The 20,173-nt window shown below is 42.0% G+C and overlaps 1 protein-coding gene across 1 annotated transcript; it reads left to right on the top strand.

Annotated features, from left to right (window-relative positions):
* The first annotated feature begins 1,670 nt into the window (after positions 1-1,670).
* On the top strand, positions 1,671-20,135 carry oafa (OAF homolog a (Drosophila)). The gene is made up of 4 exons (XM_042486728.2): positions 1,671-2,426; positions 16,013-16,147; positions 16,282-16,462; positions 18,247-20,135. The coding sequence occupies exons 1-4, from the start codon at positions 2,196-2,198 to the stop codon at positions 18,519-18,521; spliced, it is 822 nt and encodes a 273-aa protein (XP_042342662.2). The 5' UTR covers positions 1,671-2,195; the 3' UTR covers positions 18,522-20,135.
* The last annotated feature ends 38 nt before the right edge of the window (positions 20,136-20,173 follow it).

Raw genomic sequence — 20,173 nt, 5'->3', positions numbered from 1 at the left:
TTACCAAAAAGAGAGACCAAAAGAGTCTGACAAAACAACAAATAAGACGTGTTGTCACTGGCAAAGCGAGAGAAAATGCTGCTAATAGTTTAGTCATCTGCCAACAGTAGCGTAATTGTCATAGCTGTGGATTACTTAAGTTAATATGTATGTAGCTAGAGCCTTGGATCACATCGCAAAAGGCCCACATGTTCACAAAGAAAACAATTTTCTCATAGAATTAATAATATATAAAGGCATCAAGATCGTTATCGCGATTGGAATAATTGAAATGAATGATTAGAACTCATTTTCCACCCATTTCCCACTGCACAAAAAAGTAACACCCACTAGCATCTGGCTTTTTTTTATGGGAAAGGTCACAAGCGACATTCATTCCTGGGTCAAATTATCCTGCAGTAGTCACAGGTTTTTTGAGCCCCACCTCCGATCAGCTCCAATCAACAGTGGAAGATCTAATTTTAGCCCCTTTGCCAACATGATGCAAAGACAGGCCACGAGAAAATACCGTCCGTCTCTGTCTAAGCAGCACTCAACTTTGATTCAAATTATTCTGCTCCAAATCTGAGAGAGACTGAATAAGTTAGAGATATAGAAAAGAAGTAACCACCGTAACAGTTTCACTGGCCTCCATTCTGCTTTCTACTGTTTACTAACCTGTTTTCCGGCCTGCTTTGACATTAAACAAGAGACACACACACACAAAAAAAAGCCACATACACACATGACGGCATACTCATTTGCTGTGGAGCCATCTACACAGCTCAGGACTACTGGCAATGGCAATGGGAAAGGACTCTATCTCCACTACATTTATCTTAAAACATTTTAGTTGCTTTCTACAAAATACAAGAGGAAGGGAAGAAGGGAGGATGGATGGAAGAACTAAGAAGTGGGAGGAAAGGAAAAGGTGGATTTTGTTTTATTAAGCCTGTAAGTTGTAAAAAAAAAAAAAGAAAAAAAAGACACCTTGTTTTTCTGTAATATAGGCTTTTTTAGGCACTTCAAGTGGATGTACATGATACAAAGAGGTAAACATCATAGTTCTTTATTCTGACTGCTTGCTTTTTTTATGAACAGCATTTATGTGTATTTTGACTTTAAAATACTTAAGTACATTTAATATTATAAAATGACCTTTCGTACCTAAGAACAGCAAATATCAGATATTTCAAGATTTTTACTCAAGTAATATTTTAATAGTTGACTTCTACCTAAGTAATTTTTTTTTAGTAAGATACACTTTTACACAAGTATGACTTTCAGTCGTCACTTTATCCACCACTGGTGAGTTAAAAAAATTTAGAAGTAGGCCTATGAATATAAAAAAATAATAATCTAGATTTGCAAAGGAGTTGTTAACTTAAATATTTAGCATATGAAAAAGCTCTTAATGATAATGTTTGATTTTTGTCGTTTTGGTCACCAGTTATTGTTTGCTTTTTGATCTCCACCTCCTCTAGCAACAGGTTATAGTTTGCCCAGTCTTTTATTTATCCCTACATGACAACAACAACATCCGCAAAGCTATGATTTACAAATCCCAACAACACCTTTGTTATAATTGTTGGGGGTATTATTAGCTCAGCCTGCTTGCTGGCGTGCAGGAGGATCACATGAGGCCTTTAGGGGGATGGGCAGTTTTCAGAGGGTGGTATGGCTTTAAGAGTTTACTACCATCACTGCTCTCACTCACTGCTCACACTCACTCACAACACAAAGTTTGGAGGCCAGGCTAGCGGTGGGATACCGACGGATAGGAAGTGACGGGACTGTATGAATTGCAGAAGGAGAAAAAAAGGAGACGGGAATATCAACACAAAGCAGAATGAGAAGTAACGTGCGATCATCGGGATATTAGCGCGAGAGGGGAAAACTGAAATGCACATGATCTTATTGTCAACGCCGGAGCGAGAGACTTTCAATGGGAGTGAACTCAGCTCACAGAAGTGAAAAGCCGAGATTTTAGTTAAGGAGGGGAGGTTGTCGTCTGATTTCTATGACCGTGTTTGTAACTCTGGAAAGTGCTGGCACCCGGGGGGGCATATGGAAGCGCCATCTATAGACTCCACTTTGAATATTAAGTCAAAGACTTTACGAAAACAGCCTGGGAAATATTAAGGGGATATGAGCGCAGATCTTTTGATTTCGCCTCGGTTTTTTCCTCTGTCGGCTTCAGTTTTGCGTCTCCGGGGATGTTTGCGAGTTGCATCTCTGCGGCTTCAGTTCGGATACTGACCCGTCTGTGCGCCCTGGTGCTGGTGGCCGCTGTGGGACTCGGGTCAGAGCTGCGGGTTCGAGTCCGGCTCGCTGACGGACTTGTTACCGAGGAGGTTTTGGAGGCGGACACCGAGAGAGACTCGATATCGCTCGAGTTCAAGCAGGGAGATGGGACACTCATCACTTTTGTGGCGGACTTCAAACAGGTGAGGAGGGGTCCTGTTTACCACTAAAACCAAACTTTGTTTACCTTCAGGGGACGTTTGTCCCCACTCCATCTGACAGCCAGGTGGTATGAGATTCAGAGGATGTACATTTAGCCTGAACCAGATCTTGAGCCTGTTCTTGGTTTCCATAAATGAAGTTTGGGGCCCATCAGTGCCTCTTGGGGTCTCCAGTAGTAAAACAGTACATTGAAATGGGTATAAAATAATGTATCAAATGACTTAACTGCATTGTAAATGGAAAGTTCATCATAAAAGCCATTTTTGATCATCTCTGAAATTAGACAAAACCCAATAATCTTATTCCTTGTTCAGGTGACTTTAAGACTGTTTGTTGTCCCCAGGCTTCACTTTGGGGACCACTGATTTAATTTAAATCATATAACAATTTCACTAGATTGAAGCTTCCATATCTTACTGGTGTATGTAAGTCTCATATGACCAGATAGCCCTTACAAGTCCATTCATGTCCTTATAGCCCTAAAACACAGTGCGATGGGTAGTAAATCATCTTTCTCTTGATACCTTCCATCATTTCTTTTTTTAATTATCTCAAGAGATCAGCCCCAAGTCTATATCTTATCAAAGCTGAAATCAGGTAACAGTGGCCTCCTGGGTCAAGCAAAAAGGTAATAATGCAGGGTCACAAATTTAAATGTCTAAGGAAAATATCCCAAACCCCCTCTGGAGCACACTCTGTAACTCATGCATATGCTAAAGTAAAACTTGGTAGTAGTTTCATTCATCTTTTTCCATCCCAGCTTGAGTTTCACGGAGGTCAAGACAGCTGCTGCTCCTTAGATGTGGACGTCCACACACCCCAGTGGCCTTAAACCTCCGGCTGCTGCTGAAGGGTCCAGCCCAGAGCTGATCATCAGCGGCCATATTTAGCATTCTTCTAAAAGTAGACGAGCAGATCAAATGTCCCTCCCTGAGCAGCACTACATTCACGATTTTTGGAAAGATGACACTTGTTTCGCTTTTGACAATAACCACTCAGAGACACATAAATGTCAGTCCTGGAAGGAAAACTACAACTGCTGTGTGTAAGGGAGGGTGGGGGACTCACAGAGGCGCACGGAGCAAAGGCATGTGTCTGTGATGGTTGCTGTCACACAGAAGCTGACAGGCTGGCGAGATGTGAAGGGGGAGATTTACCAGGATTAAGTGGGCATGTCTGACCTTTTTGATCTGCATGTCTGGTTCACTAACCAAAACAGCTAATTTAGAGTTGAAAGAGAAAAGGCCGTCGCCCCCAATCATTGGTGACACACCAATATAAAGAGACATACAGTGATCTGTGAGCAGGGGAGCCGTCGCTTGGTGCCCGCTGTTGCTGTGTTCCTTCATGCATGCACACGTCTGTGCACACATGCATATGCACATGTGGTTTTGTTTATTTGAATAAAGTCAACATAACCTTTTAGATCACTTTACTTTTCCGCTGCTTGATTTATCTGTTCCAGTCGTAGGTTGGCCTCCGTGCCCCCCTTCTCTCTTTCTGTCTCTTTCTCCCCCTTGTCCCCCACCCGCCCCCCCCCCTCTGTCTCTTGCTCACTTCTTCCTGCTCTCTCCTCAATTTATCCTGCATGTGGTTTTCATTCTGCTCTTGTGCAGTATCTCCAGGATTTATGGAAAGTTGGAAGAGCTGTCACTTCCAGCTGCCATGAGTATACAGTCCAAATGAACGCATGTGGGAAGAAGAGTGTTTTTACAGGGACATAAAACACTTGAGATTTATGATGACCTACATTGCCAAATGTGGATAGGTACTGTACAGGTTAAAGGGATAGTTCAATTTTTTTTTTTTTTTAAAACTGGGCTTATATGGGTATTTATCCGTAGTCAGTGTATTGCATTCAGTGGATGTATGTCTGCGTCCCCTCAGACTGGAGAGACAGGCTGGAGTCCAACACAGGAGCTAAGCGGTCTACTGCTGTGAATGGGGGCCACCAAATAAAAAACATAGTTTAGCCACTTAAAAAAACTCAAAACAAAAATCAGTGTTTGTTATACTGAGAGGATTTTCACTGCTTTACCTTTCTGTCAGACTGCCCGTTCCAACAGGAAAGCTTCAGTTCCCCAAAAATGTTTACGTCAAATCCACCAGACTCCATTGACAAAACAACAGTAACTTTACTTGCTGAACGCTGGAGCTGCTGGTGTACCACTGCCTACATCAGTTGGTTAGTTTGTGTTATTGTGTGACTTTGGTGAACCCGAACTTTTAGATGCTATGTTACACAAAAATACAAACAAAATAAGTGTTTGAAGCAGCAGTAGGCCATCAGCTTCTCTGCGCAGCAGTGTTAAATCACAGTTTTTCTCAGTGGAGTCTGGCTTTGAAGAGAGTGATGTGACGGCTTTATTTTACCGCTGGAAACCTCTATCTGGCATTAAGGTAAAGCAGTAGAAAATGCTCCAGTACAGCATACACTTAAACAAAAAATGATTTAAAAAAAACATTTTTTTTTTTTAGATTAGACTTTTATGAAGTGACTTTTATTTGGTTTCTGACCCCATTTACAGCAGTACAGTGTACACACACTAAAAAAACCCTGAATTATCCCTTTGAAGTACTTCTGAAAACTCATTAATGGGTAAACAAACATTTTCCTATTAAACTGTGCTCTGCAATTATATGTTTGATTCGTCCAGGACTGAGATCGATTTTGTGATCTTTGCTATGACTAGGATCATAAAAAAAACTATAAATAATCTTCAGACAGCAGCCGCCTTGCTCTCTACTGCTTTGTGAGTACGTGGCAGAGATGTGATGGTAAATGCTATAGTCATTAGACACTGGCGGAGTGGTCTGCTGGATGTGAGAAGGAAGTCAAGTCAGCCTTATCCAAGCAATGAATCACTGTGAGAATCAGCCGCGCTGTGATTTCAGGAGGGTTACGTTTGCTCTCAGCATGTGGACATATGGAAAAAATGATGTGGTTTAGCTTGCTCTTGACATCTATGCGTCATGTTGAGTAGATCTTATTGTGTCGATAACATCGTCTAGAAAATTCAAACCACTCAAGAACTGCAAAATTATCATTGTTGTGACAGAAAGGCCTTAGGGAGGGAGTTGATGATCCACTGTGTGTTTTGTAATTGCATGTGTAGGTTGCGCAAATCTTTCGGGACTTGTTCATTTCTCACTATTGCATTCCTCTCTGGCATCACAGTGAAGTATTTAAAGCTGAGTGTGCTCTAAATAATGTTAAATTGCAGCAGTCTGTTTGCAGTTCAGCACATTCTCAATGTCAATGTGCAGTTTTTTCAGCACAAGACAAATCAGATGTGCTGTTTTAGCCTTGAGAAGACAATTTCTCTAGGTAATTTGCCGATTCAGTGCAGATCTCATTTTTTTTTCTCAGCAAACACTACAACAGTTTATGGTCTAACAGTTTAAGACCTTGAGCTGAACATAAACCACGTCTTGGAGTTTAATCCAAGGGAAATGTCTCACATATTTGAGAGGCTGTTCTGGGTCTTTCCAGATGTAAAAAAAAAAAAAAAAGTCTGTCAGAGAAGCTAATCAGTTTGTTCTCTGTGTGTCTTGCTTTCATGTCGAACTAGTGGGTTTGATCAATGCAGGAATGTGAGTGACTTCACAGGCCTCTCGGCTGAGTTGACATTAAAAAGAGGTTTAATTTCTGGGATGCAATGGTGCACGTCCTTGTGCATCTCTATGCACCTTGGCTTTATAGGAAAACATCTGCGAGGGCAGCTTTTTATGTGCTTTGAGTTATGTAAATAAAAATATACCAGCAAACATTTGGCCACATTAATGCAGAATAAATTGAAAAGGCTGTATAAATTTGAAAAGCTTTCCACCCATGCTAGTGCTCTGAGATCAAGTTCTGTAAGTCTGCTGTCCTCACAAAAAGTCAAAATAGTGGAAAAGTGCCTAAACAGCGTCTTTTGGGGATGCAGAACCTACTTACGCCAACTCAGGTGAAGACTGAAGTTTTCAAAAAACTCCATTACTGGCATCCATAATACAACATCTAACCATTTTCTGAGTAATCCACTTTAGAGAGTATTTTTTTTCAGTGCTGGGAAGTTTTACATGTATCCATATGGCATGACAGTGACCCCTTGCTATGCTAATGGGTCATGGGAGCAACAGATGTTAGAGGCCACTTGACACTCACTATCTCACATCATCGTGTTAAATGGGTCTGGATTTAGTAAACAATGGCACTGCGGTGAGAATGAGTGTCAGCCATTTTTATTGATTTGCATTCAATTTCAGCCTTTAAACCGGATTGTGTTTCAGCGGGGACGTGATTTGCCCTGAGGTGGGTTCACTCTAATGTATATTCTGATTGTCTTCAAAGCACAGAGGCTTTTGAATACACCCAGCTTGTTGTAAGAATGAATTGGAGATTATTCACACACCCTCATGTGCTATGTCAAACACAGGAGTTGGGGGTGGGGAGGCAGGTTGCAGCCTCTCTTTGTGCCCTGTCTTTGTTATATACAGTACAGTATCTGTGATCCATTTTGGCATTCTCACACTGTATCACCCATTAAAATTGTTCAGATGGATTTGGGCTGTGGTCTTTATTAGCCATTAGCCAAACTCTTCTGTGTGGGAGGCTTACTGGCAATCCATTTTATTCTTTTTTTATTTGTGGGAAATGCAGGTGTTTGCCAAATTAAGCAACTGCCAGTTGTTGTTCCCTGATGGCAATTCTGAACATCAGAGGCAAGTTGGTGCAGAGCTGTCGCAACAATTTATGCCTTGCTTTTCTTTCTCTTTTGGCCGCCACACCTCGGCTCTTACTCAACCCTGAAACGCCATCCCGTTTTGTCACTTGCACAAACTTGTCTTTTTTCACAGGTAAGTGTCACCTGTTCTGGGAAAGGTTGTTGTTTCAGGCACCGTTGAGGAGACATTATGGAGTTTTCCTCTTTTGAGATTGTGAAAGGTCACAGTGAGTCATCTGCAAGTCACCAATGCTGCGTAAAATCGTCCATGTGAGAAATTGTCCCTTGACAGAGTCGAGATGAGACACAACTCGAAATAGACTTCAGTTTTTCCTCCTTAACCCCAATAGATGCTCTGATATTGGAGCCTTTGTTTATGTTGCGCAGTACCTTAGAAGACCTCTACTCCTACCCAGTTTCATTTTTCACACTGTTGCTCTTTTCCACGTGGGAGAGGGAAACTCCTCAGTTACTGCGTGGTAGAACAAGATGTGTGATTCACAGGAAATTCGCTGCAGTTACTTGTCTAGAAAGTGATCAATATGTTACTTGGAATTTGAGTAAATGTAGGAAATCATTTCACATGCAGGGTTTTGTTATTGCTCACTGTTTTATTGCAATGTGTGCAGCCAGTGGACCCCTTCAAAGAGGAACCCATACACTTAATCTTTCTCCTAGCCGCCCTTTGTTCCCTGCTGACTCTGAATCCGAGGAAATGGCTTTTTCTGTGGCCTTGTTGTGGCCCTTCAAGGCCCCACATGGGCCCCCTTTGGCCTCTTGTGGCCCCTCAGCCCTTGTTGATGTCTTTATCCTTTATCCTCCTCCCGCCAGCAGGCCAGATGTTTGTCAGTAACGCCACTGATAAAGAAAAAGCTTCCCATTCCCACAGTCATGCAGGGGAGAGGACACAGAAGGGAGAGACAGCCAGCATCCACCTTTTTTTAATTTTTTCCACTGATCAGGGACAGCCGAGTGCAGAGTGATTTGGCAACAGCTTTTGATGGACAAGAAGACAGTAGTTGTGGCTTTCAGTGTGCATAGTTGTGATCATTTTGAACTAACTTTGAGGGTTGCAGTCGGCAACAAAAGAGCCAATAAAGGGTTTACTCTGCCAAAACTTCTGTTGTGTCCCGAAATGTCCTTTTGTTAAATTCATGGCTGCATCCTTTTGGTTAGCCCAGCTTGGCTAAACTAATTTATTGTGTTTGACTGTCACTGTGCAGCCCTTGTGACAGTTCAGTCAGTTATGGAGATAAAGTTATGAGGGTCTGCACCTGGGAAGGTATTACGTCATCCTTTTTCTTGTCAAATAAACTGCTCTTGTGTTACTTTCCCACCCATAAAACACAGTGTCTTTTGTTACGGTTCTGAAAAAAGGGGAAGGGCGCCTGGAGAGAGCAGAGATGAAAATGTAGTTTTTCAAAAATGCTGTAGAAGCCTGCATCAGGTTGCCTGATTTGGCTATAACTTTTGTAGGTCAAGTTTTCCATTCTTCAGATCAGATTAAAGGTCAGGCACAATGATGACATTCAAAACAATTTTTAATGACAATTTAAAGGTCAAATGTGGAATTTAGGACAAATATAATGTCTGACTTATAAGAAGTATATTTTCCTGTGTGTATAATCACCTGAAAATAAGAATTGTTGTGTTTTCGTTACCTTACAATCATCTGTTTATATCTTCTTAGGGAGCAGGCCCATTTTTTGAGATCACTGTGTTGCAATGCCATGTTTCTACAGTAGCCCAGACCTGACTAACCAAACACTGGCTCCAGAATGGGCCACTTATGTTTTTGATTCAGCAACTGTAGTAGGAAGCCCTCTTTGCAACAGGCTTTGTCAGAAAAAACAGCATTATGCAACTGCATTATTAACTGCATTATTCATTGTGTTTTACTGGCTTAAATCACCTGATCATTTTATTTGGAGATTTTGGAGATTTAGAAAGCTTTGCGGATAATTTTGCTCTTGCTAAAAAGCCTCCTGAACACCGAACACTGAAGGAATTCTAACCAGGAGAAGTTTCAGCCAGTTGCAATCTGCAATCCTCACCACTATATGCCACTAAAATCCCCTAAATCTTACACACTAAACCTTTAAAAGTAAGAATTTCTGTGTTTTTAAATTTAGGTTTTTATAGGACATTTGCTTATAAACATTAGCATATAAAGCTTTGATAACGATTATTCATATCTCCCTTAATGATCTACAGTTTGATTATGCCTGTATCTTTAAAAGACTTCTCATTAAATAGCTGTTTTGTGTGTCCCCTGAAACAGGATATGAAAGCTGTGGGGCAGCGGTTAGAGGCTGAATGGAGCCTTAGCCATCTCTATTGTTTATGCCTTATCTATCTGCCTCATTTCCTTCCCTGTTAGCACCCACTGTTTGTGTCCCTCTCATTTCCTGAATGCAAAGTCTCCATAAACAGTTTGGGTGTCGGGATAATTGTAGCCAGATTCTGTGTGAGTGAGTAGTTCCCTCAATGTGGCCTGCACGTGTTTTGCACAGGTTTGAAGACTTTAAAAGATTCACGTAGGGTCATTTGGTGGAGTTTTGTAGCTATATTTCTGAATTCACATGTAAAACGTAAATATTATCACTCAAACTGTTGGAAAACTATGTTACCTTCCACTTTTGTCAGGAGAATAGTTAGGGGGCACACCTTTCTTTCCGTGGCCTCCAATGTTTTTATTGTCCATTCACTGCCACTGTTTACTAATTGGTTTGCTCTTTGGACAACCAGGTGTGACCAGTCCCAAATGTGACTCCACATTCCTGCCTTTGGAGCCTACGTAATTAGCTTCAACTCAAGCATTTCTTAGCGCAGCGGCTTTTCCCCTGCTCCTTTTGTCTGTGTGAGTCTGTCTCGCCCTCTCTCCCCCTGTCTCCCAACATGATCTTTAATCCCTGCCTACACCTGTGCTTTTTCACTGAGCTCTCGTCATGCACCAAGGCAAATATCCTCCATCGCCAAACATGGTAAATCCGTATGTTGTTTTTAAAGGTAAGTCAGATCCATTTAGGAAGGTTATGGGTCCTAGAGAAAAGCTGAAGATTTCATCATTTATGTTTCTGCAAAGATAGGCCAAAGGGATAAACTGGAAAGTCTGAATCATGCTGAAACACAGAGGTTTTATATTAGCATTGTTGTTTTGTGTTACAATGCAAGCTCTGTAGCTGCTGAGTAAGACTAAGTTGTTTGTTAGTTTTTTAATATTCCAGGAACTTTTTGTTTCCTGTTCCAAGAGCTTGCTTGAAAAACGACCAACTCAAATACCCACACAGACCCACAGTGATCCCAAATGACTCATCAGAGCGTGGCTGACCAACAGTACACCCCAGCCAGCCATCAGCCTTATCAACAGACAGGGTCTTAGAGGGGATTGGAAAACAGGAAGGACCTCCTGCACAGGGGATAGCTACTGACACACTGTTTGTGTTTGTGTGTCTGTGTGTGCATGCATTTGTGTGTGTTTGAATGTCCATCCATGCATACAAGTGTGAGTTGGCACAGTTATGCCGAGTTACATTTACCTCGGAAGTCAGAGGTCGGAGCTGGAAATGACGTCACAACCAAGTTGACTACGTTCCAGTTAATCAAGTCATAAAACAAAGATGTCGCTTACAAAACAAGTTCTAGTCAAGTTAGCCATTAGCCCCCAAACTGCCTGTTCAAGGCAGGGATGTCACGCCTTCATTCCGCCTCAACGACGGCATTGTCTCGCCTTTAAGCTGCAATGGGAGGTAGTTACAGCGCCAGATCAACATCTGTGAAAAAAGGACACAAGGCAGGGCGGTACTACTGATGCTTTGATGATGTTTCACGTGTGTAATACAGTGCCTGGAAAGCATTTAGCAGCAGTAAGCAGCTAACTCAAAGAAGAAGAACGGCAGCTGAAAGCGAAAACTTCTTATCCTCTGAGCAGAGGACAAGATCAGCCACCATAAAACAGGGATGGCAGCTCACATCTGAGAATTAGCGGCAATGAGTGTGCTGCATCATTTCACGTTGCCTGTGTTTCAGCCAAAAAGGTATACCTGAATACACCGCAGCTAACCTTTCTGCTTAAGAGCTCAATAGTTAAAGAAGGCGATGGAGGCTCACTGTAGGCCTGTGTCTGTAGCTGCTTTTACAGAGAGATTGCACTATAGGGCCTTGAGGAAGTCCCCCCTTTATACCATCCCTGCATGTTTCAAACAGGATTCAAACAGCAACAGCAGCATCATGCTGCTCCAGTGTGTGATTATACACCGCATTGCGGCATCCCACGATCAAAAGAACACATGAGCTTTGGCCTCTATCATGATATATAGTATATGCATTGGCAGAACTTTCTAAACAGGAACAGAGGCATAACCTGTCAATCACAATCATTTACCTTCTCTGTTATATGGCTGTTGATCTTGTCTTCAGCTCGGAGGGTAAGGAGCTTCCAAATGTCATAGTTTTCCTAGTTTGCTGATATGTACGGCTGCTGTTCTTCGTCTTTGTATTAGTCGCTATGCTAACAGCTGCTTTTTAAATCTCCTGTGGTGGATCTACACATAAATTCGTTGTCAAAATGTCACACTCCTGCCGCCCATGGTCAGGTCTTTCCATATTTACATTTTACACAGACCTAATTTCAGGGCTGTTACTACTTCGTTCCTGGCTCAGAGGTGGGGCCACTCTGTCCCCCTTTTCGTAATTTTACATACAGAACAGTGAGGCGCCATAATGGCTCAATATTTCTGCCTTGAACAGGCAGTAGGAATGCAACTAGGGTCTTAAAGCAGAGTAAGGTGGGCCATCCCTTTGCAATCCCAAGAAACACAAATTCTGTCAGGGGTGTCACTTTAGTTCTGTTTATTTCCTCTAACTTTCCAAGTCAGAAAATCCAACTCCAGGGGGCGTTTCAATGGAAATTTCTATCTGGAAACCCAGAAATTCTGACTTCCACATGCAGTTGGAGCGCACCATTGGTATTCCCCCCAAAGTAAGATGTGCATGTCTTGCAGTTGTCATTTAACTTGGATACTTGAAGTGCTCTTAGTTATAGAACCTCTATAGAAAATAACATTATTCTTTAAGTAAAGGGCTTCACATAGCTCTTATTTTCAGAGCCAGTAAACCAGGTATATCCTCTGTGAGTAGAACGAATTAGGCCTGCTGGGTTACATCTACAGTGAGGGAGAATGTTCACTGTAAATGGCACCCTTTGAGTGTCTGAATAGGCTTTTGTGCACCTCTTAAATAACCTGGCCAAGCAAAGGTAACCACAAATAAAACAGCCCCCCACCTCTCTCCTGTTAAACAGGTCTAAGTATGACCCACCGGTCAGGCTGCATGAATACAGACTTGTGTTTGGCTGTTGGCCAGTGGTAGCTAGTTTGTCTGCAAATGGACTAAGTCCTGGGTGTCAAGGAGCAGTGCTTAGGAATCTGTACTTGTGTGGATTATTTATAGCTGTGCTGACATTTACTCTGCTCTGGTTGGGAAAAACTCAAGGCTACACTGTCCTTTGATTGTGGCATTACCCCGCTTTTTCGAGACGTGGAAATGTCACCCTTTTAATTCTTAATGTCCATACCTGGTGATTTTCTCTAATTGTTGGTCTGCAAACCTTTAATTTTTAAGTACGTCTGTAGAAATGCACTTTTAGGGTGTGACTCCTTTTCCTGATTTAGGCTTCACTTCTTTAAGGAGTAGTCATGAATTTACTTACTCTACATTTTCAGCTTTAGAAGGCCGTGACTATGATGTCCTAAAGTTGAATTTCCTATTCAGATGTGTCTCCAGCATTCACTTGTCTACTGTTTGGTAATCTGGGATTTTTCAGATGCAGTTGACTCAGTCTATACCCATCGCACAGATTAAGCAGGTTTCGCCACAACAGGAAACCACATGTTAACCTCTACTAATATCCCACAGGAGCTTGACACCTGCCTCTATCTTATTTGTCTGATCTTCTGTCAGAATCGTACTGTACCAGTATCTTCCCTCATCCGCAGTTTGCATAATTCCCTGACTTATAAAAACACCACTAACCCACTTGGCAGGTTTTAAAAGAGGTTTGTGTTGTTTGATCAGTCAGTTCAGTACTCACTCTCTCCTGCTGTTGGGATACTGCCTGTCATCGTAACATAACATGTGTAAAACCTCCTTTAATCACACCGTTGCACATTTCATTTCATTCTTTTGCCACGTTTTCTTTTATCACACGCTGACTTCGTCCGCACAGATGAGTCAGTGTGTGTGCATGTGCCAGTGCTGGTTTCAGGCAGGCAGGAGTGAGGCGAGTCTTGTCCAAACAAACCTTTGAATCCAACAGCTTCTGTCTGGATGGAGATGTGGAGATGATGTCATTGTTATTACTCTTTTTGCTTGTAGAGGCCAAGCTGATTATTATCTCAGCAGCACATAAACCTCAAAGATATCAACACAGCTTGTTATTGGCATTTAAAGGCCCCATTTATACTTAATTTCTTTAAAAGCTGAAGCGCAGGACTTTTAAGTATAAATGAGTGTTACATTCAGAGTTGTGGTCTCTGGTGTCTGTGGCGACTCTCGCACTGGCACATTGTAAGTGATGCACTTCATATCAACCAACCAGAGCTAAAGGGGTCTGAAAGGGGGAAGAGACCAAAGAGACGAAGCAGCAGTGGTTTTGGATTGCATGCTCCAGGTTAAAACAAAAAGAAACTGTTCTTAAAAAGTTCTTATAGTAAAAGATAAACAAGAAAGGGGGGTGGGGTTACATACTCTACCAGGTGAGCAACTGGGTTACCAATCATAGCAAGGATTAAAGTGAAAATATTTGCACACAAAGACTTGCTCATGCTCCTGAGGGAGGGGGAGATTTGACAAACTTACCTGCAGCCATACATTATAAACATGCATCAACAGTGTTTGTGTAATTACTCTGGCTGCCAGATGGGGGAGACAAAAGTTTCACACTCCACCTTTAACTTTTAGCTGAAGACGAGAGGTTAGATGAGAAGATCAAACCTCAAATTGATGTTTTTACAATTAGATTTTTGTAAAGAATAAACAAGATTTAACGTCCCAGTTAGCCAACTTTTGAGGTTCTGGTAGGTGAACTTTGTTACTTTCAGACAGAGTTGGGCCAACTCATCTGTGTGCTGAGCTAAGTGACTGCTGGCTCTGTTGTTCTCTCGCCATTGTTGGCTCTAAATCCAAATGCAGGGCAGCAGAAGTTGACAATCATTAATCTGGACACATAATGACACGAGGAGGAGGAGATCTCAGCGTCTACTCTTTGCCATTGAGTAAGATCCAAAAGAGCAGAGTTGGTGGAGCTACCCAGCTCTCTGTAATTACCCATAGAGCCCTGGGGCAAATCTGTGTGGCTGACACAAATGCCTTCCCCCCGTCTCTCTCTCTTTCTGCCTAAACACACACGTACACACACAGCGTTCCAGCGTAGCGCCATGTGTCTGCAATATGGGAGGTCTTGAAGTCGTGGCCTCTGCGTCTCCCTACACTTGAGGGGAAATGGCTCTCTTGGCCATCTCTCTGTCAGCATTTGACTCCCTCTTCCTTACATCTCAGTCTGTTCTCTGTGATATTTTCATGCCTCCTATGGTGATGACATCCTCTTTAATCATTCAGACTTTGTTCTTTTTCTAAAACTAGGCTCATCATCAAAGTATGGCAGCATCTGAGGTGTTTGATTTCAAATTTGTGTGTTTCTGCCGTCCTTTGAGGCCTAATTCACAGAAAAGTTCACAGAGACTCGTGGCGGAAAAATCTGAGGTTAATATCAGGTAAAGCCTGTGAATCAATATTTGCTCAGTAATTTGCTTTCCAAAGGTCAAACAGTATCGCATGATTGTCTTGTGTAACACCCGTACGAGTATTGTACACCTGCCAGAAACTCTTTTCTCAGACAAAAGTTGTCGTTAGAATTAGGAACCAGTGATCATGCTAAGTAGTCTATTAAGAACTACAGAGCGTAAACACTTCTGAGGCAGGTTGTATTGCTTTCTTGCCAGTGTGTACACTTCAGCGTACAGGAAGTGGGCCCAGAGAGCTTAAGGAGACCTCAATGGGGTTATCTCCAGGCTGTTTATCTATCCCAGAGTCCCTCATGCTTAGGGAGTGAAAGCCTTCAAACTGCTACTCCTCTGCAGCCTGTTTGCTTCAGACGGGTGTGTGAAAAGCGGAGGAGGGGTGTTTCGGACTGTGTTTGTCTTGAAGCCGAAGCCAGCAAGAAGGGGGATGTCTGATGAATAGGAGGACAGGTCTGTTGCTCTGCTCTCCCCACCGTTGGAGCTTCCCATGATGCTTTGCATGCCCTCTCACAGTACTCTTTATGGCCTTGGGTTTGGCGCCAGATATCTCACACACTTGCCAACAGCAACAAGTATTTTTTTTGGGTGAATTCTCCACTATCACTATTTTCCTACTTCTACAGTTCCATATAAAACAGCATGTTAAAATGTTTCTGACTTTTACGGCATGTGAGGAACTCTGATAAGTTTGTCAAGAGACTTGAAGCCAAGAGCCTTAATTTGACAGTTCAAATATCCACAGCACTATTGGAGCAGGCTGACAGACAATAAAAAGTATCAACAAACTGTCAGATGAGGCTCCATGGGCGGAGTGAACATAAACTCCTCTTTACTTTTAACAGACAGTTGTTTGAACTTCACATATTGAATTACTTTGAGTGTCTGGAAAAGTGCAACATTAAGTACCGGAGTGGAAAGAATATTTGTCGTAATCTGTATGAGCCTTTACACATAAACTGTAAGTTATTATAACTTTACTTCATGCACCACTTCAATGTCTTCTGGGAATCGTCTGTTTATCCATTCAGCCAGTCATCTCTCCTCTGTTATGTCTTGCAGGATGTGAAGATATTCAGAGCGCTGATCCTGGGTGAGCTGGAAAGAGGGCAGAACCAGTACCAGGCCCTGTGCTTCATCTCTCGCCTAAGCCGCAATGAGATCATCCCGAGCGAGTCCATGGCTCGCCTCAGACAGGTATGACGTCAAGGTGTCAGGCCAGATTTATGCGCTGTATCTTCAACATTTTCAGCTCTTGAAAATTAAATATTTACAGTGTAATGTTCGGAGTTTGAGGGTGTAAACACTGATCATTTGTGTTATCCGCTCAGAAAAATCCTCAGGCCATTCGCTTGGCAGAGGAGCGGAGAGGACTGGAGCAGCTGACGATGAGCGCGGCAGTCAATCTGAGTCAGGCCTCTCAGCTCAGCTCCCACATCCACAACATGTGCAGCGAGGCCCGGGAGGCCATTTACACCAGGGAGTCCGATGTCAAACACTGGCTGGACAAAGGTCAGCGACAAATGTTGTCTTTGTTTATCGTTAGCTCTTTATACATGAAGACCCTTTATGATGCAAGCAGTGCTTTTCATATAGAACCAAACAACACTGGTATAGTGTCACCGCAGTGTGATTTTTAGGCAGCATGCCGGCTTTCTGGAAGTAAAAGAGGTGTGACGTGTAACACAACAGCATCAGCTTCTGTTGTGACATGAAACACATGCTTCAGCGGCGCTTTGTAAATAATAACTAGTTGTAGCATGGCAGAAACTATCATTTATCATCTTTGTTATATGGCCACTGAGCTCTTCCTGTGCGGAGAGGGTAAGGAGCTCCCAGACCTTATTGTCTCTCTGACCTGTGGACATCATCTTTGAGTTAGCTGCTAACTGCTGCTAGCTGCTTTTAAAATCTCCAGGCAATGGGTCCCATACATAATATGTCCTCAAAATGTCCCACCTGTCCTGTCCTGCCAGCTTTCCCTTTTACACATGTATGTATGTAGAGAACAGTATCAGAGGCAGGGCCCTATTTTGTCCTATGAAAGTTGCTTATTGGCATATGAGGCCAAAATGGTTCAATTGCAGTGCATAAAATTACCCGTGTGATTGGCACTGCTTGCACATACTTACAGGCGCTCTGTTTACTTGTAGAGGGATAAAATGATTTAATCATGCGTCTTGTCTAGACTTCCCATGTTATCAGACCAAATGGAAAAAATCTCTATAGCGAAACAAATCATTTCAGGGAGTTTGACAGTAAATGAAAAAAAAAGTTAAAAGGTATTTTTTGCAAGTTTACAACACCACAAAAACTTGCTTTAAAGCCCTTCTGGCCCCCTACTTCTACACAGACATCAATTCGTTGTTACTGCCTTCGTACTTCCGGCTTTACAGCAAGACAACTCTGTCCTCCCATTCCACATTCGTACCTTTTATACAGAACATCGAGGCAGAATAACGGCGCAACATCCCCCACGAACAGGCCGTGTAAAAGGGGCTTTTGTAACTAACACTAACAGCAAGTTCTGTGGTGGCAAAGTGTTCACCCATCTCTTTCTCGTCTCTCTCATCCCCCCGGATGATCTTTACACACTTTATCTCTGCACTGACACTCTCTATCTCCTAGACACTCTATCTCTCCTGTTTCTATCACCCAAACACCTCTTTCCACTTCATTTTAGTGATATTACTCCAAGCACTATCTCCGGCTCTTTGTTGATAAGACTCCATTACTGTTCATGCTATCTTTGTTTACCTTCCTCTTTGTCTCTTACACTCCTGATAGATCTTCCACATGACCTTAAAAAAATGATTGAAACATTTCCATATAGTCAGAGAAAAGTGTGACATCATGGGACATTCATCACACTTACCTGATTGACAACAGTTCAATTAACTTGTTTTTTTAAAGGTCTTTTTTTTGCAGTGGGATTCAGTATCTTTATAGCAATGATGTCCAAATTATCTCAACTGAGGAGAATCCATATGACAGCACTTTTGTGCACTGACAGCACTGTTACAGACGATACAATGTTGATGGTCATGGTTCACCGAGCGCTCCACACCATTATCAGTGGAGGGAATCACAGTAGCATCTCCTTTGCATAACAAAGCCCCCTTTATACTGCACCATCTCCCCTCTTTTTAGGCACTTTGTTTGCCCTCTTCACTTCAATACGATGTTTAAATTGAGTGAAATCTGAGAGAGAAGGATTCACACAACTCTGATAGCTCGCTTTTGTTTTTAAAACCACAAGCTCAGATAATAATGCCCCTCTCCTGTCTGTGTTATAGGAGTGGATGGCTCCATATTCGAGGTCCTGCCCCAAACAACAGAGGCGCCAAGCTTCCAGGCCTGTTACTCCACTAAAGACTTATGGCAGCCTTGTCTCTGCACATACAGCCTGCGCCTGGAGTGGTACCCATGTCTGCTGAAGTACTGCCGCAGTCGAGACACCACGGGCAAAGGCTCGACCTACAAGTGCGGCATTAAGAGCTGCAGCAAGGGCTATCATTTCACTTACTATGTTCCCCAAAAACAGCTGTGCCTATGGGACGAAGAGACCTAGAATTTTATACTGGATGGCTAAGAAAAGAGAAATACTTTTTTTTCCCCCCACAGCCGAGCCAATGCTTCCCCACCCGTGCTATTCAAAGTGAACACAGTAACACTGAACCTTGGTTTATGTGATCAACTGTCTCAGGTGGCGGAGCAGTGAGATCCAGATGTTCGAGCTGACACAGAAATTCGGGTTCCAAATGAGACCAAAACCTTTGAGGAAGGAGAGACACAACACGTCATTTAGAAAGCACCCACTAACTTCTGGGAAAATGACAATTAAGTTGTAATGTGACTTTGCCAAGAAGATGTCACTTTTGTGCCTTTTTTTTTTTTGGAGAAATTATTGGAGCAAATGATAGACGCCAACAACAATAACCTCCCAAACAAGCTACTGTATGCACAAAGCTGGACGGGGCATTTCTGGTCAATCAAACACCAGCAGAGGAAAGACAGAGCCTGATCAAAAGGAGTCATACTGGACAAACATTATCTCCCATCCTGGTGAAGGAAAATTTGGATGGTGGAATCATCTTTCTGATAAAGCTCTGTGAAAAACAGTTTGTAACCCAACATCTGTTAAAAACAATGGAAATGCTTCTTAAATGCTGGCTTTATTTATTTTGGTTGCAAAGTGAAATTATTGAGGACTATTTTTTGTATCTTTTTGCATTAAACAAGCTCTTAAAGTCTAAACCATAGGTCCTCAGTAACAAAGTATTTAAACATATTTCAGAAATGTTTAACCTCTTGGATTTTGGATGTTTTTTCTGGACTCATCCATATGTCCCTTTGTTGCCAAGTTTTCATGGTCGTACAGAGAGTGGATCAACAGGTTTATTATCTCTAATAGGACACCTGTATCTCTGCTTTGCCTAATCAATATTAATGGGGGCCACCTTATGCCCAACAGTCACATTATAAGCTGTTAAAACGTCAAACAAACCAAAGTCAAAGGAAATACTGTCAAACACAAGGTTTCAGTTTCTAAAAGCAGACTATTTACTATGGTGTTTTTCCATTTTTCACTCAAACCGCAGTATGGCCTTTTTAGTAATCTATACTGCCATCTTCTGGTTAAGCAGTGTTCCATGTTTTCTTTTGTATCCCAATACCATAACTTTGATTTTTGGTTTGTCAGTTTTGTCTGTCCTCTGAACAATTAAATGTCTATAATTTATGCAACTCAAATCCCTTATAATATTTCATGCATAATTCAAGTATTGAACTCATGGGACCAAATTTCATTTTGTCTGTCTGTTCTTTAGAGTGATAGGTTGAAGTATGATTTGGGCTTACCTCCACCTTCATTTCAGTCTTACTGCCATATCTCATAAAAAATATTTTGTGTTTTTGTGTGTGGGTATGTCCTGCTAACTAAAGAACCAAATGAGTGAAATATTTTCTATTTGTGGCCTTTACTGGTGATCAAGTGCCTTAACATTTCCACTGATATCTTTGCCATGTAATTGTAGATTAAGTTTGTAAACTTATTTTTTCTATGAAAGAATTTTGAATATGTTGTAAAAAGTTGCTATAAGGAGAAACTGGAGCAATTAGGTGATACCATTCAAGAGTTGAGTTTTACACAAATTGTGTCAATAAAGTCTTTCTTTGCACTGCATTTATTGTAAGTACATTTTTTTCATGTATTTTATGTAT

The sequence above is a fragment of the Plectropomus leopardus genome, chromosome 6, assembly GCF_026936395.1.
Source record: "Plectropomus leopardus strain MGB_pleo_1.0 chromosome 6, ASM2693639v1, whole genome shotgun sequence".
NCBI lineage: Eukaryota > Metazoa > Chordata > Actinopteri > Perciformes > Serranidae > Plectropomus > Plectropomus leopardus.
This window is presented reverse-complemented; position numbering and strand designations above follow the sequence as displayed.